Here is a 14,527-nt window from a genome sequence, read left to right on the forward strand (position 1 = left end):
TTAAATAGTATTTCCTAAAATATTTGTGAGAAGTTAAATGATACACATCTGTAATTGTTCTACATTTTATTGAAATTCTTGAGGTTTCATTTAATGATGTAAAGACCCTGAAGTGGCTCAACTGCATTAACTACTGACCCGGAGGTTTACTGTAGATGACTTCTAATACACATATATTATGGCCAATCATGAGGAGTTTTGTTTGGTTTTGTGTGGGCAATTAAACACTTAGAGTTTGTGTCTTGAAAGTTTTGTCAAATTTTACATCATATGCAAAAAAATAACAGGAAGGTGACATTATTTCTGTGCATCACCCTAATTTCTTCCTTGTAATGTCACTCAGTTGTGTGCCATTTTCTTTTCCATTTCTAGCAGCTATCAAATGTATCTTAATCTCTACTATCAGAAGTACATTTTATAAAAAACATTATACCCATTCTTGGTACAAAAAGCCAATGCAGTGATTTTTCTTTTTTTAACTTTAACAATAGGTACATGTTAAATACATTTATTGTAAACTTTAGACACAAAAATAGGTTCTCTAGGCCATCCACATGCACATAAAACCCAGAAAGCTGCAAACTACAACAATGTATATAATTACACAAAGGATGCCACTCTCTGACAAATACAGGGTTGTCTTCCATGCAAGTAGATCAGAATTATTATCTCTGAAGCCTTATGATCCAGAAGTGTTGTTACTACCAAACCTCTGATTAACACTGTGGAGTAGGTGTTTTGGAAGGCAGTTCCATGAGTTGGCTAGCATTTCTTTAAAGCAAATGACTGCTTCTAAGCTTAGCCTAAAAGTGGACAAGGAAAGAGAAAAATAATTTTACATTAACTTGAATAAAGATTCATTATTACCTTTAAATAACCATATACCTGGTACCAAGTACCTGGCAAGAACTTACCGAACAAGAGATTTTGGTTGAACTGAGAATATAAGCACTTCATTACTGTGTGCCTAGAAGAAAAGAAGCCCAGGTTAAAAGGCAAGTGCTGAAGCAGGCTGGTGCGGTGCCCTCTTGTAACCCTGGCTCTAGGATGCAAGGCAGGAGGACTGCAGCAAGTCTGAGGCCAGCGAGGGCAGCAGCTGGACCCCGAGCTGGGAATATATAGCTCAGTGAGGAAATGCTACCTAGCATTCACAGGCCTTGTGCTCAGTCCTAAGCAATGCATAAAAAGAGGGTCTGGAGAGACGGGGAGATGGCTCAGCTGTCTGCTCTTCCAAAGGACCTGTGTTCAGTTTCTAGTACCAACTTGGGGCTGTTCACAACCAACTGTAACCCCAGCTCTAGAGGGGTCTGATAGCCCTCTTTTGGTTTCCATGAGAACTACAGGCACATGGGGCACAGACATACATGCAGGCAAAACACCTTTTATCCCAGCACCGAGGAGGCAGAAGCAGGTGGGTCTCGAGGTCAAGGCTAACCTCGTCTACAGAGAAGAGTTCCAGAACAGGGCTACACAGAGAAACCCTATCTTGAAAAATCAAAATTAAAATAAAAAGCCCAGCAAGGTCACCTGATAAAGGCTCTTGTCACCATGAGTTAGGTCTAACAACCCAGATAGATTCCCGAGACCCACACAAGTTAACTGCAAATATTGTCCTCATCCCATGGCGCACATGTGCCCGCACACAAAAATATGTTCAATAGCAGTAGAGGTACTTACAGCTCTGTGATGGACCAGCAAATTGTTTGCACAACCACCAAAAACAATGACTTCTCCTTCATCGCTTGCACAAGCTGTATGCCATAACCTGCATGTAAAACAAAAGTGAGTTCAGTAACTCAGAAGTCCAAACTGATCATTTGAACTACGCTGTAGAGCTAGTGATAGAAAGACAGATTTCAAGGTAGTTCATACCAAATATAGTAAAAATCCATTCTCAAGGAAAAGCAGCTTTTTATAAGGCCTGCCTTGGTGTGGAACACAATGAAAGTGGAGGCAGGTGGATCTCCAAGTCTGAGGCCAGTCAGAGCTACAAAATAAGGGATTTTTAACCAAACAATCTAGCTCTTTGTTAGCTAAAAGTCTTATGGGAGCTAAGCAGTGGCAAGGTGAGTTGGCCCCACACACAGCATCTCAGACTAAAGCTCTCCAAACTGGATTAATTCCATGGAAAGGTCATTTCTGCCGAATGTCTTAGCTTGGATGAAAAAAAATGGCTGACATATTTAAATAAACTTTAAATACCAATGCTAAGTATGTGATTGCCTATAGCAATTCCTTTGGAGACTAAAAAGAATATTTCATCAATGTTTAAAAATGAAAAAAAGAACAACTTTAAAATTTAGAGTGTCTCATGTAGCCCAGAGCCCCTATCTCCTGACCCTCCTGCTTCTGGCTCCTATGGGCTGGGATTATGAGTGTGTGTCTCCTCACCTAGCATTTCCCTGCCTTTGAAAACAGTCTTACTTAAATCTTTAATGAATAATGCTACTGCAAACCAATGGACAATTCTTGGTTTGATTTTTTTTCCATGTATATTCTTTGTTTTTTTTTGTTTTTTTTTTTTTTTTGATTTTTCGAGACAAGGTTTCTATGTGGTTTTGGAGCCTGTCCTGGAACTAGCTCTTGTAGACCAGGCTGGTCTCGAACTCACAGAGATCCGCCTGCCTCTGCCTCCCGAGTGCTGGGATTAAAGACGTGCGCCACCACCGCCCGGCTTCCATGTATATTCTTGAAAGTGTAAAAGTATCACCACTGTTCTTCATCTAGATTGGGGAAGTATGATGTTAAACTTTAATATGAGTACCAGATTTTCCTAAGAATGTCGGATAAAATTCAGCCAAAACATCCTCAGTTCTTACCAGTCCTGTATACTAATCTGATTTAGTAATTTAGTAATTTATGAATTATAAGAAATTATACCTTTCAGGTAGTTCATACCTTGGCTTCTCAGTATAAGGATGATTGAACTGAATCCACTCATTTTTACTGATGCAGTAAGTCCAGGCATCACCTAATTAAAGAGAAAAAGCCATGAAGCATGTTCATCCTATTAGTGTTAAACTTAGAAGGCACAGCTTTAGCAAGAAACATATTAAGTCATATCCTGTTCCCTGTTCTCCTTAGTTACAGAAATAACTTGTACAACCTATCAGCAGGGATTTTAAATGCTCCAAGTCATTTTTTTTTAAACAAGGCAGAATGAATTTAGGTCATAATATGTACAATTAAAAGGTGTTACAGGGTCAACATGAAGTCAACCTGCAAGGATGCAGTTAGGACAGAATTTCCTGAGTAGTATACTACAAATGCATAAATATGATATATGATAATATATCTATTTAAAGGACTCACTTAGTGGCTGCTTTTCAGTGGTAAATCCTCCAAAGAGAAAAAGATGATCTGAAGAGACTGGTGTCAGTGAGTGCCAGGATCTGCCAACGGGGCATATGCCTTGTGGAATTCTAAAAATAACAGCTGAGTTATAATATCTGTGGTTAGTCTGGGAGGTCACTCAGTCAATAAAGTGTTTGAGAACCCCAGTTCTATCCTCAGAATCCATACATTATTTAAAGAGGGGGGGACAGGCTTGATGCATGCTTGCAATTCTATTGCTGGGGAGGTGAACCCCTAGAGTATGCTAGCCTATCCTATTAGGAAAATCCCAAGCTAGGGAGAGACCATATCTCAATAGGAAAAAGAGATTCACACTCAGAATCCCAGCACTTGGGAGGCTGATGTAGAAGACTTGCACAAGTTTGAGGATAGCCTAGGCTATGTACTAAGTTCCATGCTAACCTGTACTACAGTGTAATACCCCTTCACAAGAACAAAAAACCACCCCAAAATAGAAAAGGTGGACAGCACTGAGTATACCAAAGACTATACTTAATCTCCACAAGCACACATCATCAACCTTATACACAAAAATCTCTTTAAAGCAAATACCACAGAGGAATGCTAAAAAGGTTTCTTTTAAAATTTACATAGATTATTAGAAAAAGAAAACTTGAAAAGGTTTCCTGAAGTCTCAGGAGATGGCTCAGCAGGGAAATTGCCATAAAAGCATGGGGACCATTCAGATACCCAGCACCTATGTAAGTAACATGGGGACATGGCAGCCCCCCCCCCCCCAAGTGCATGTAGTGGCACTGAGTGGCATTTAGAAGGCCTCAAGGAGATCCTCTAAGCAGGCAGGCTGGCCAGCTCTATTGGCGATCTCTGGGTTTAGCTGAGAGACCCCTTCCTCAATGACCCCTGATGTCAGCTTTGGACCTATACACACCACAACATGCAGCCACACAAACATACATCATGTATGCACATCTTAAATCCAGACACATGCTTAAAAAGAAACTTCTCAGTATATTAACTACATACTTTATACTGAACTATGTTCTTTGAAGGCAGATCAACTTTAGACTTTCTCTTTTCAGCAAACATGCTGTACCAGGCACATAGTTAAGAAGACTGGAAATAAAAATAAAATTCTTTCCTGAAGGAACCCAGTAAGAAACTGAAAGCACGTTCACTACATACGAGTAGGGAGTGGGCATAGGGTCTGAAATGTACCTTGGAAAGCTTTTCTAAATACCTAAAGTAATACCTACAATTCATTCCACTCCCATGTATCCAGATTAAGGCAGTGAAGATCATTCATTCTAGCATCCTAAAAAAGAGTAAGTAAGTAGTTACCATTTGAAGCATCCAAAAGCACACCATTAAAAACTGTTGGTATACTCACTCGGTATCTGCCACCAAACACAAAGCCCTTGTTTCCAACAGTTGCGCAAGCGTGGGCAGCACGAGGTGAAGGAGCTTTACCCTGTCACAAAGGTGTGAAAACAGCTTCATAAATATGTGGACTATAAACAGAGGGAAAATACCATTTTTTCTGAATATCATAGAACAAGAATATGCCAGATACTCAGAAATGCCAAAGTACAAATTTGTTGTTGACAACAGTATTAAAAGCAATATTAATTATTAAAAACAGTATTAAATACCACAGCTGAACATTTTAATATTTCCGAGACTGTTACTGAATGAGTTATGTCAGTATGACTGCTGTAATTAAAAAAAGACTAGCACATTGTATAGTATCTTTAAAAGGAAAGGAATCTAATCTTTAACTTCCAATGTAAAGCTCATTTTAGTTGCTAGCAAATGAAGGTACAACACGGCCTCTATCTATTTGTTAAACTTCTGAGGTTATACTCCTGGAAGAGCAAGAAAGCTACAGATTGCACCTCCAGAAAACAGGAATGAACTGTCAGTTTCAGGCCCTCCCATCTCAGGTACCCTGTTCTCTAAGCACACTTCCTTCTTCAGTAACTCACAGTGGTGATGGGCTGGCTCCAGACAAATGTTTCAGTGTCTAAAATATGTACATGATCGTTCCATCCTCTTGGATGACTTGAATTCTATGGAAAAGCATCTGCATTATTTTACAAATACTGTTTATAAAATTATACAACCCTTGCTTGCCCAATTTATTAACAAGTAAAACAAACAAAACTCTGGTCAAGGACTTCTGGGCTGGTGAGATGACTTGGCCGGTAAAGGCACTTGCTGTCAAGCCTACATTGACTGCCCAGAACCCACATGGTGGAGGGAGAGAACCAATTCCCCCAAATTGTCCTTACTTGGAAACACACTTCACAAAGTCATGTACTAACACACACAAAAATTTTCAAAATGTAATAAAAAGTTCACAAAGTAAAAAAAAAAAAAATAGATATTTTTTTTCAACATACTAAGTAGACCATAGGTAATATGAAACTTCACTTACCCAAAAAGATGTTTCATCAAATTCAAAAGTTCCCAATACTTTATCTTCAGGTAAATATCCATATCCTCCAAAAAATATTAACCTGTTTGATATAAAACCAAACCATAAAAGATTTAAGTATCTGTAAGCTAGGTCATAGTGTTTTTTTAAACGTTGATATATGGAGTGAGTTGGGTATAACAGAATATTTGAAAATACTCAATAATACTTAACATGACAACTAGCTTTTAGGTGCTATGTTAAATGAACTCATGCATTTGCTATGTGATGTGCTCCATGCTTACTTATAATGCTGACTAGGGTACTTACAAGGTAACGACATTCTGTACAAAAGGCCAAACCTACAGTGCGGCTAACGTACTTGTTTTTATACACCCAGACACCAAGTTTGTCCTTTGACGATGGAGGAATTCCTTGGCAATCAATTCTTTCCCACTGTAACACTCTGTCTGCAGACCTTGAATCCAGCATGTAGAACTGTCAGAAGCAATGATTTCAGTTAGTTTTGGGTACAAGAACACTCATATTGACATTTGTTTTTTTGTTTTTTTAGTTTTTCGAGACAGGGTTTCTCTGTGGCTTTGGAGCCTGTCCTGGAACTAGCTCTGTAGACCAGGCTGGTCTCGAACTCACAGAGATCCACCTGCATCTGCCTCCCAAGTGCTGGGATTAAAGGCGTGCGCCACCATCGCCCGGCTTTGACATTTGTTTTGAACTGTATTTTATGATAAAGGTGTCATGTAAGTCAGTGCTAAGTCTGACTGCAGACTGGCAGCCACTTGTCTGGATCAAGATTCTGAATTTACAAAAGAATATAAAGTTTTTTTTTCAATTTTATTTATTTATATTTTATGTATGACCACTCTGCATGTATACCTGCATATGCCAAAAGAGGGCATCAGATCCTATAAAAGATGTTGTGAACTATCATATGGTTGCTGGGAAGTGAACTCGGGACCTCTGGAAGAGCAGCCAGTGTTCTTAACCGCTGAGCCCCCCAGAATGTAAATTTCTTAAATCACTAACACTTTAAAAATGTTCAGCTACGGCCGGGCAGTGGTGGCACACCATGTTACAAACACACACAAAAACACACACAAAAACAAAACCCTAGCTCTTCAAATTCAACTGAACACGTCTTCCTGCCTAATTACTTCTAAGGGCTAAAGACCAGTCCATACTTAAGACTACCGGGTCTAATATCCTCTTCTGGCCTCCACAGGCACCAGGCACACACATGGTACAAAGATATACACATAGGCAAGACACTCGTGCACATGAAAATAAACCCTGAAAAATAAGGAAGGTTAAATACTGGTCTGAGGACTCGAGTTCAGGTAACAGATCACACATCCCTCCCTTTCTGAAACACCTAAGTTTCCTTCTGGTCAAAGGTGACCTCTGAACTCTAGCCGTGTTAGTAACTATTAGTCATCCTTACCCACTCCCCAGAAACCAGATTTACTCCCTCCTAAGCCTTTTCAGGTCGTATCCACTTATTTTCCTGCCATATCTGCATTTGTTTATGTAAGGAAAGAAGGGATGGACTGGAGCCTAAGTGACACCACAGTGTTCCTCCCAAAATCACGAAGCCACCTGACATTTTCTTGAATAAAACAGACCTGCAAGTCTCCACGTTGTGACTTCTCACTGTTCAACTGAAGCACTGCCTGCTGCGTAAGCACTTGTTCCATTCCACCCTTCAAGCCCAGCAGAGCTGTTACTGTGCACCAGGCTCTGCATGGCGCCACCGAATGGCTACACGGCAGTCATTTAGTCACTCCTTTAGGTGTCTCTTCCAGAAGGTGAGCTGTCCAACGTTGTACTCTGAGTATAAATGAGTAATAGGAGTCTGCCTATAAACCATGTGCCTTTCTGGAACTTCATCTGTCTTTAACTGGCCTAAAAACAACTGAATTATTTTTGCCTGCTTGGAAAAAAAAAAATCAAAGCAGCAGCATGTGTCCTAGGGCATCATTAGGTTATTGGTTTTTCAAGACAAGTCCTGGCTGTCCTGGAACTCTATCTGTAGACCAGGCTGGCCTCACGTTCACAGAGGTCCACCTGCTTCTGCCTCCCGAGTAACTGGAATTATAGGTGTGCGCCTCCATCACCAGCTACTTTCTTTTCTGAGTATTAATTTATCCCTATGACTTTGAGTTCACTTTTACCACTTTTGTCTATAATTGACTTTGAAAATGCTTTCTAGCTAACATTCCTCTACCCCTCAGAGTTGTCAAGAGAATGTGTAACTGAGAGCACCAAGCAGAAGTCACTAGGAAGTGACGACACACAGGCTGGCTGCTAACACTGACTTTATACAGGCCTCATACAAACTGTAGAGAAACTCTTACCATACACAATCATACCACAATCAAGTACATGCTTAACTAGAGTGCAGAAGAATAAGCTGAACTTTAGAAATCTGAGATTCAAAATGAGAAAGGAGAAACTGTTCCAAACCATAATCTTCGCAGACACTAACCTTATTTGTATTGCCTCTGGAATGGTGTCCTCCAAACAAGTACAGCACCCTGTCCACACACACAGCACAGCTCCCAGACATGGAAGGAGGAACGTCACCTTCAGTGTTGATTTTTTTCCTAAAAGGAAGATGGTTCAATAAGTTTCCCGTTTATTAATTTATATCCCACAATAAGAGAAAAGATGGCTGACAATATCTAGGGTGTCTAGCTTCAAGATAACCCAAGGGATCAGCTTCCCGGGTTTAAACCTATCCAGACAGTGGAAAACGGTCTTACATGAGAATGGAAGGCTCTGAAAGCTTCTGATGTTCCACAAACCATCTCTCAAACTGTTGGTTTTTTATTTAAATGGTCTTAACCAACTGGGAGGTCTTTGCTTTACACTGATTTGTCACAGCATACATAGCAGGTCTGCACATGGCAGGTGCAGAAGCTTGTCTCCCTCCATGTAGACTCTGGGTCATCTGGCTTGATGGCAATCACCTTTACCTGCTGAGCCATCACCATGGCGCTTGTTTGTGTTTAAGTAGGCCAAGGATCCAAAAGGAAAATGTCAACATTCCCAGTGCTGACAGATTAATTTAACAGATTTCTTTCATTTTTATTAAGTCACCTTTTAGTGATTTAAATAAGTCCCTATGTTGTGTAGCCCTGGCTAGCCAGCCAGAAATCTGCCTCCTCCTTCCTCCCTTAAATTAAGAGCTAGAATTAAATGAATGTGCCACCATGCCCAGCTGTACAGAGTCACTAAATTAATCATTTACCTCAGGTCTCCTGACTACATCATCAGTCATTATCACTTTATCTTTGCTTAGCTTGAAGTAAGCTTATTGAAATTCTTAATCTTAAGAAATATGAATTCCAGGGAGCTGGAGAGATGGCTCAGTGGTTAAGAGCACTGCCTGCTCTTCCAAAGGTCCTGAGTTCAATTCCCAGCAACCACATGGTGGCTCACAACCATCTGTAATGAGGTCTGGTGTCCTCTTCTGGCCTGCAGACATACACACAGACAGAATATTGTATACATAATAAATAAATAAATATTTAAAAAAAAAAAAGAAATATGAATTCCAGAACTGGAGAGATGGCTCCGCAATGAAGAGCACTGGCTGCTCTTCTAAAGTACCTGGGTTCAACTCCCAACACCCACATGGTGGCTCATAACTGCCTATAACTCCAGTTTCTGGTGATCTGACACCTTCACACAGAAATATACATGCAGGCAAATGGATGCACATGAAATAAAATTAATTAAAAAATTTTGAATTCCTTTTGGGAAGTTTCTAGTCCTATAAAAAAAGATCAGCAAATAGCCCATATAAACTCACTATTGCAAAAATAACTGTGACCTGTCTTAAACCAAATAGGACTACCATTCTCACTTCAAGATTGACAATAATATAGTAAAGAACAAAAGTCTTTTAAAGCATAAAGTTTCCATGAAACAAACTATGGGGAAACACCTTTATAAAGCCCCAAAAGGCTACCCCAGTATTCTGAGAAACCCATCTAGTCTACTAACACATCCTTGACTCATATTGCTATCGACAGGCAGAAGACCCTCAGATAGCTCTGGTTAATTTTTGTTTTGTTTTTTGAGACAGGATCTCCTTATGTAGCCCTGACTGTTCTGGAGGTGTGCGCCATAAGACCAACCTAATTTTTAATTTTTACTTTTTTTTTCTTGTTTTTTCGAAACAGGGTTTCTCTGTATCTTTTAGAGCCTGTCCTGGAACAAGTTCTTGTAGACCAGGCTGGCCTCAAACTCACAGAGATCCACCTGTCTCTGCCTCCCGAGTGCTGGGATTAAAGGTGTGCGCCACCACTGCCAGGCTTAACTTTTATTTTTTTTTTATTTATTTTTTTTATTTTTTTATTTTTTTTTTGGTTTTTCGAGACAGGGTTTCTCTGTGGTTTTGGAGCCTGTCCTGGAATTAACTTTTATTTTTAAACAGATCTTCTTCCTTTTTTTTCTCCAATTGATTTCGTGCTGGATAGGCAAGCACTTTGCTACTCAACTATTAATGCAACCCAGAAAATAGTACTCTTAAGAAATTTTCTCAAAATTTTTGAGCTGATAAAATTATAAACCATACAAAACCTAACAATTATAGCAAACTAAAAACCTTTTTTTCAAAATACCAAGTCAAACTTGTAGCATCTTCCCAGTCCAGTTTCTATATGACCTTCCTCTTGGTACTTTGACCAAGGCTTGATTAGAAGCTTCTAAGCGTTGACAGTATCTGGTATGTACTAAGATCAGTAGCTAATCTAAACTAGACTAGAGCGAGCTTAGCATCCTTAATTATAATATTCTCATTGATTAGAATGGGTTTTCAGGGGGCATTGTGCTATATGCCTTTAATCCCAGAAGGCAGAAGCAAGGGGATCTCTGTTGAGTCCTAGGTCAGTCTGGACTACACAGTAAGTTCTAGGACAGTTGGAGCTATGTAGAAAGACCCTGTCTCAGAAAAGAAACTTCCCCCTGGCCCAACAGAATAGGTTTTCAACTTCCTTTGCAACCTTATTTAAAGTTTCTAAGTACTCCCACCACCTGCCCTAATACCCAGTTACCATCTTCCAGTCTCCATATTATAGATCCAAAGTTCTTCTCTGGGCAGATAAAAATCATATAATCCTCTCACTTGATTGCTCTGTGAAGAATAAGAAAGAATGCAGAGATAAATAACTTGCCATTTTATTTTTAACTTAAAACTAGGGTGTATGTGATGTGGGTCAGCACACGTGCCTCAGTGCTGATGCGGAGCTCAGAGGAACTCAGAGGACAACCGAGTCAGTTCTCTCCTTCCACCTTTACATGGGGTCTGGGGAGTGAACTCAGATCATCAGGCTTGCGCAGTGAGTTTTTTACCCACTGAGCCATCTCCCTGCCCCAGTACCTCATATTTCAAAGAGGCGTTTTATGGTTTGGTTTTTAAAATGTATCTTATCTAAGATACTATTTATGATATTGATGATATAAAATTAAGTTTTGTATTCTAATTAATATAAAATGCAGTCTTCCAGAACCCAGCTACATACAGTAATGCTTAGTACAGACAGACCTACAGACCTTCAGTCAAACTTTTGATACAACACTTGCAAATAGTACAAGAGCTCCCAGGGAGTCCCTAGGCAGTGGTTCTAACCGGTCCTAATGCTGCGACCCTTCAATACAGTTCCTCATGTTGTGGTGACCCCAACCATAAAATTACTTTTGTTGCCTCTTCATAACTGTAATTGGGCTACTGTTCTGAACTGTAATGTAAATCTCTTAGGTGAGCCAAGAGTCGTTTGACCCCCAAAGCAATAGAGACCCACAGGTTGAGAACTGCTGTATCCGAACAGATCAGACCACGCACCTGATCTCATTTGCCTGCCTATAGGTGACTTACATGCCCTGCCCATGTTAATATGGTGTTCTAGTCAAGCTTTCCTTTCGCCCACTCATTCTGAGGGCAAAACTGCACGCAAATATTGAGTCTTCAGTGGCAACTGTAATTTCCTTGTTTGTTCAGTGAAGGGTATTAACTAACAAAGATCAAGTTTACATGTCCTCAAATTGCTTTATTTAACCAAACAAAAAAAAGTTATTACAAAGTTTTAAAGTATAAATAATTTGCCTAGGGTTATTTAGCAAGCAGTGGTGAGACCAGAACCCTTCCTTTTCCATGAGGACTGCCTTATTGCATTCCTGGATCCTCCCTGGCCACTTTCTGATCCTGACCAAACACAAGAGAAACTGCGCTTCCCTGAAAATGTGTCAGGGACCAATGCACTTGAGTATTATCTTGTGATGGAGCAGCCGGCCGTGAACTCTTCTTCTCTTACTGGAGTGGGAAGAGAAGAGAAGGTCAGGCCTAGAAAGCAGACAGTGGGCTGACCGGCCTGAAGTGGGGGCACTAGGAAGAGGCCAGATCATCTATCATCATCTCATATCTCATCCATCATCTCCAGGGCCTCCTGTGCCTCTTCTCGGGGTTCCAACCAAAGACATGTACAAGTTGCCAAGAGTGATGACAGCACACACCTTAAATCCCAGGACTGAAGGCAGAAGCAGAGGGATTTCTGGGTGTTTTGAGGCCAGCCTGGTCCACATAGCAATTTTCAAGCCAGTCAGAGATACCGAGACCCTGTCTTTGTTTGAAGTGGAGGATTGCAGGTGCTGTATCACCAGCTTCATGGACAGTGACTGCTCCCTCTCCTAACGTCAAGGCACTGAGGACCTTAGAAACCATCAGGAAGTTTCCACTCTGGCAATTTCCCAACACTATAGAAGAGTCTCATTCCCATGTCCACAAGGCTCAAATTATGAATAACATAATTTAGACTGAAGTGTGATTGATCAATAGGTCTACCTTCCTCAAAGAGAATTTACATTTTTAAAGAGTTTTGCCTGCATGACTGTCTGTACACTCCCTGGGTGCAGTTCCCAAAATGGCCATAGGAGGGTGTCAGATCCCAGGACTGAAGTTACAGACAGTTGTGAGCTGCTATATGGGTGGTAAGACTCCAACTCAGAAATATGGCCAGTGCTCTTGACCACTGAGCTACCTTTCCACCCCCAGAATTTACATTTTAATAATGGTCACCACACATCTGCTTCCTACTCTGAAGTTCTGATCAATAATCTCTAAAAACTTAGTCCCTGGAAGCGGGGAACAACATGATGCATTCATTAGGACTAGCAAAATAACTAATGGTTGAACCAAATCGGGAAAGTTCTCTCAAAAAAAATAGCCAACTATGATCAGGTCGCCAGTACCATAAGCTAAAGTGTTACCAGAACTAGAGTCCCTAAGCAAACACTCCCAGTATGGGAGCAGAGAAGTGAATTTCAAGCCAATACCAAGGGGGAGATCCTTTTAATATTAAAACAGTATGCATAGTTTTGTGGTTCAAATGGATCAAACAAGTGGGAACCAAATGAAATCCAGGAATTGAAGCGTATCGTGGAGTTCTAAAACCAGTACTATAGAACCAGTTAGCACCGTTTGAAATGGGGGACAACAGCAGTATGCCCAGCCCGGGGTAGAACGCGCCGTGCAAACGACTCCAAACAGACACTTGGTCACAAAGGCCAAAGAACTGCACTCCAATTACATATGCTGCCGGGATCCACTGCTGACTGGTGGAATCGTTTTCCTTTGATTTTCGTAGTAGGGCCTTCTGAGGAGCAAACCCTCCTCAGCTGAAACCAGTTAGGGAAAATGGCCCTGCATTCATACAATAGGTAGATGAGCATCAGCACACGCTGACGGCACGGGTACCCCCTCGGAAGGTTGAGTGCGCGATTCCTATGGCCCTGGTCCATAGAGTGGGCAAATACTATCTGTCGGCTAACTGGCCCAACTCGGGATGCGAGGCCTTCGTGGGTGACCTGGGCCAAAGGTGTGGATGGATGACTGTCGCACAACCTCGCCTCCACCCTTCTCCTTATCCTAGGCCATAGTCACCCGCTACTCAACCCACAGAACAGAGCCTGGCTCCGAGCGCTCCAAAGACAACAACGCGTCGGGCGGGGGGTGGGGGCAGGGTGACTCATAAGTCCCAGAGAGCGGTGACAGCAGCCCAGGAGCCTGGAGTCCACCGAGGCGGGAAGGAAGATGCTCTCCTGCACGGACAGGAGCCACGGGGGTCGCCCACCGCCCACGGAGCCCGCCCCGCCCCCGCTGACCTTGTAGCCGCCCCAGACGAACATGTGGCGCCCATCGCTGACGGCGACGTGGCCGCTGCGTTCGGCCGGACAGGCCAGCTCCATGGCCTCGTAGCCCTCGAAGGCCGGACCCGGCAGGTCGTCCGCTCGAGCATCCTCGTTGCCATCAGCCATCTTGAGGCTGCAGGGCTGTGCACCAGGACCGCTCCGGCCCCGCAGGCAGGAGACAAAGGAAAGCGGAGCGGTGGACAGCGGCGCGCGGCCAGCCCCGGCGACCCGCCTCTCCCGCGCTGCGCCTCCGCCTCCCGGCCGAGCGCTGAGGCGTGCGCGGGCAGCGCCTGCGGAGCTCGCAGGGACCGCGGGGCCACCGGACCCTGGCTCTGAGCGGGAGAGCGGCCGACGCGGCTCGCACTCGCAGCCCGCCCCGCCTCCAGGCGCTAGGGCCTTGTTTACGCCTCCGCCGGAAGTCGCCACAGCCGACCCTGCCCGAGCGCTCCGGAAGCGCGATCGTGCCCCCTCCCACCTCGCCCGTTGGGCTTCCAGTGGTCGGTCCCGCCCGCCTCCCGACGCTCCAGGCCTAGAAGGTTCCTAGCCACGGACAGACCACCCCTGGGGAAGAGGGCGAATCCCAGACTC

The 14,527-nt window shown here is 42.6% G+C and overlaps 1 protein-coding gene across 1 annotated transcript; it reads right to left on the reverse strand.

The window, feature by feature from the left end:
* Window positions 1–492: 492 nt before the first annotated feature.
* On the reverse strand, window positions 493–14,363 carry Klhdc2 (kelch domain containing 2). The gene is made up of 13 exons (XM_041658630.1): window positions 13,913–14,363; window positions 10,810–10,889; window positions 8,235–8,352; window positions 6,111–6,226; window positions 5,750–5,831; window positions 5,298–5,381; window positions 4,703–4,783; window positions 4,569–4,627; window positions 3,313–3,422; window positions 2,899–2,971; window positions 1,678–1,765; window positions 915–967; window positions 493–803 (listed from the first exon to the last, which is right to left on the reverse strand). The coding sequence occupies exons 1-13, from the start codon at window positions 14,063–14,065 to the stop codon at window positions 680–682; spliced, it is 1,221 nt and encodes a 406-aa protein (XP_041514564.1). The 5' UTR covers window positions 14,066–14,363; the 3' UTR covers window positions 493–679.
* Window positions 14,364–14,527: the final 164 nt, after the last annotated feature.

The sequence above is a fragment of the Microtus oregoni genome, unplaced genomic scaffold, assembly GCF_018167655.1.
Source record: "Microtus oregoni isolate MIOR12 unplaced genomic scaffold, Mior012 000009F_ref0000495, whole genome shotgun sequence".
NCBI classification, from domain to species: Eukaryota; Metazoa; Chordata; class Mammalia; order Rodentia; family Cricetidae; genus Microtus; species Microtus oregoni.

Coding starts and splice junctions, on each gene's coding strand:
- Klhdc2 (XM_041658630.1), bottom strand. CDS start 14,065: ATGGCTGATGGCAACGAGGATGCTCGAGCGGACGACCTGCCGGGTCCG. Junction 4,628..4,702: donor TGTTTGGTGGCAGATACCGA/GTGAGTATACCA, acceptor ACTCTTTTTTAG/GATGCTAGAATGAATGATCT. Junction 1,766..2,898: donor CCTTATACTGAGAAGCCAAG/GTATGAACTACC, acceptor TTTTACATGCAG/GTTATGGCATACAGCTTGTG.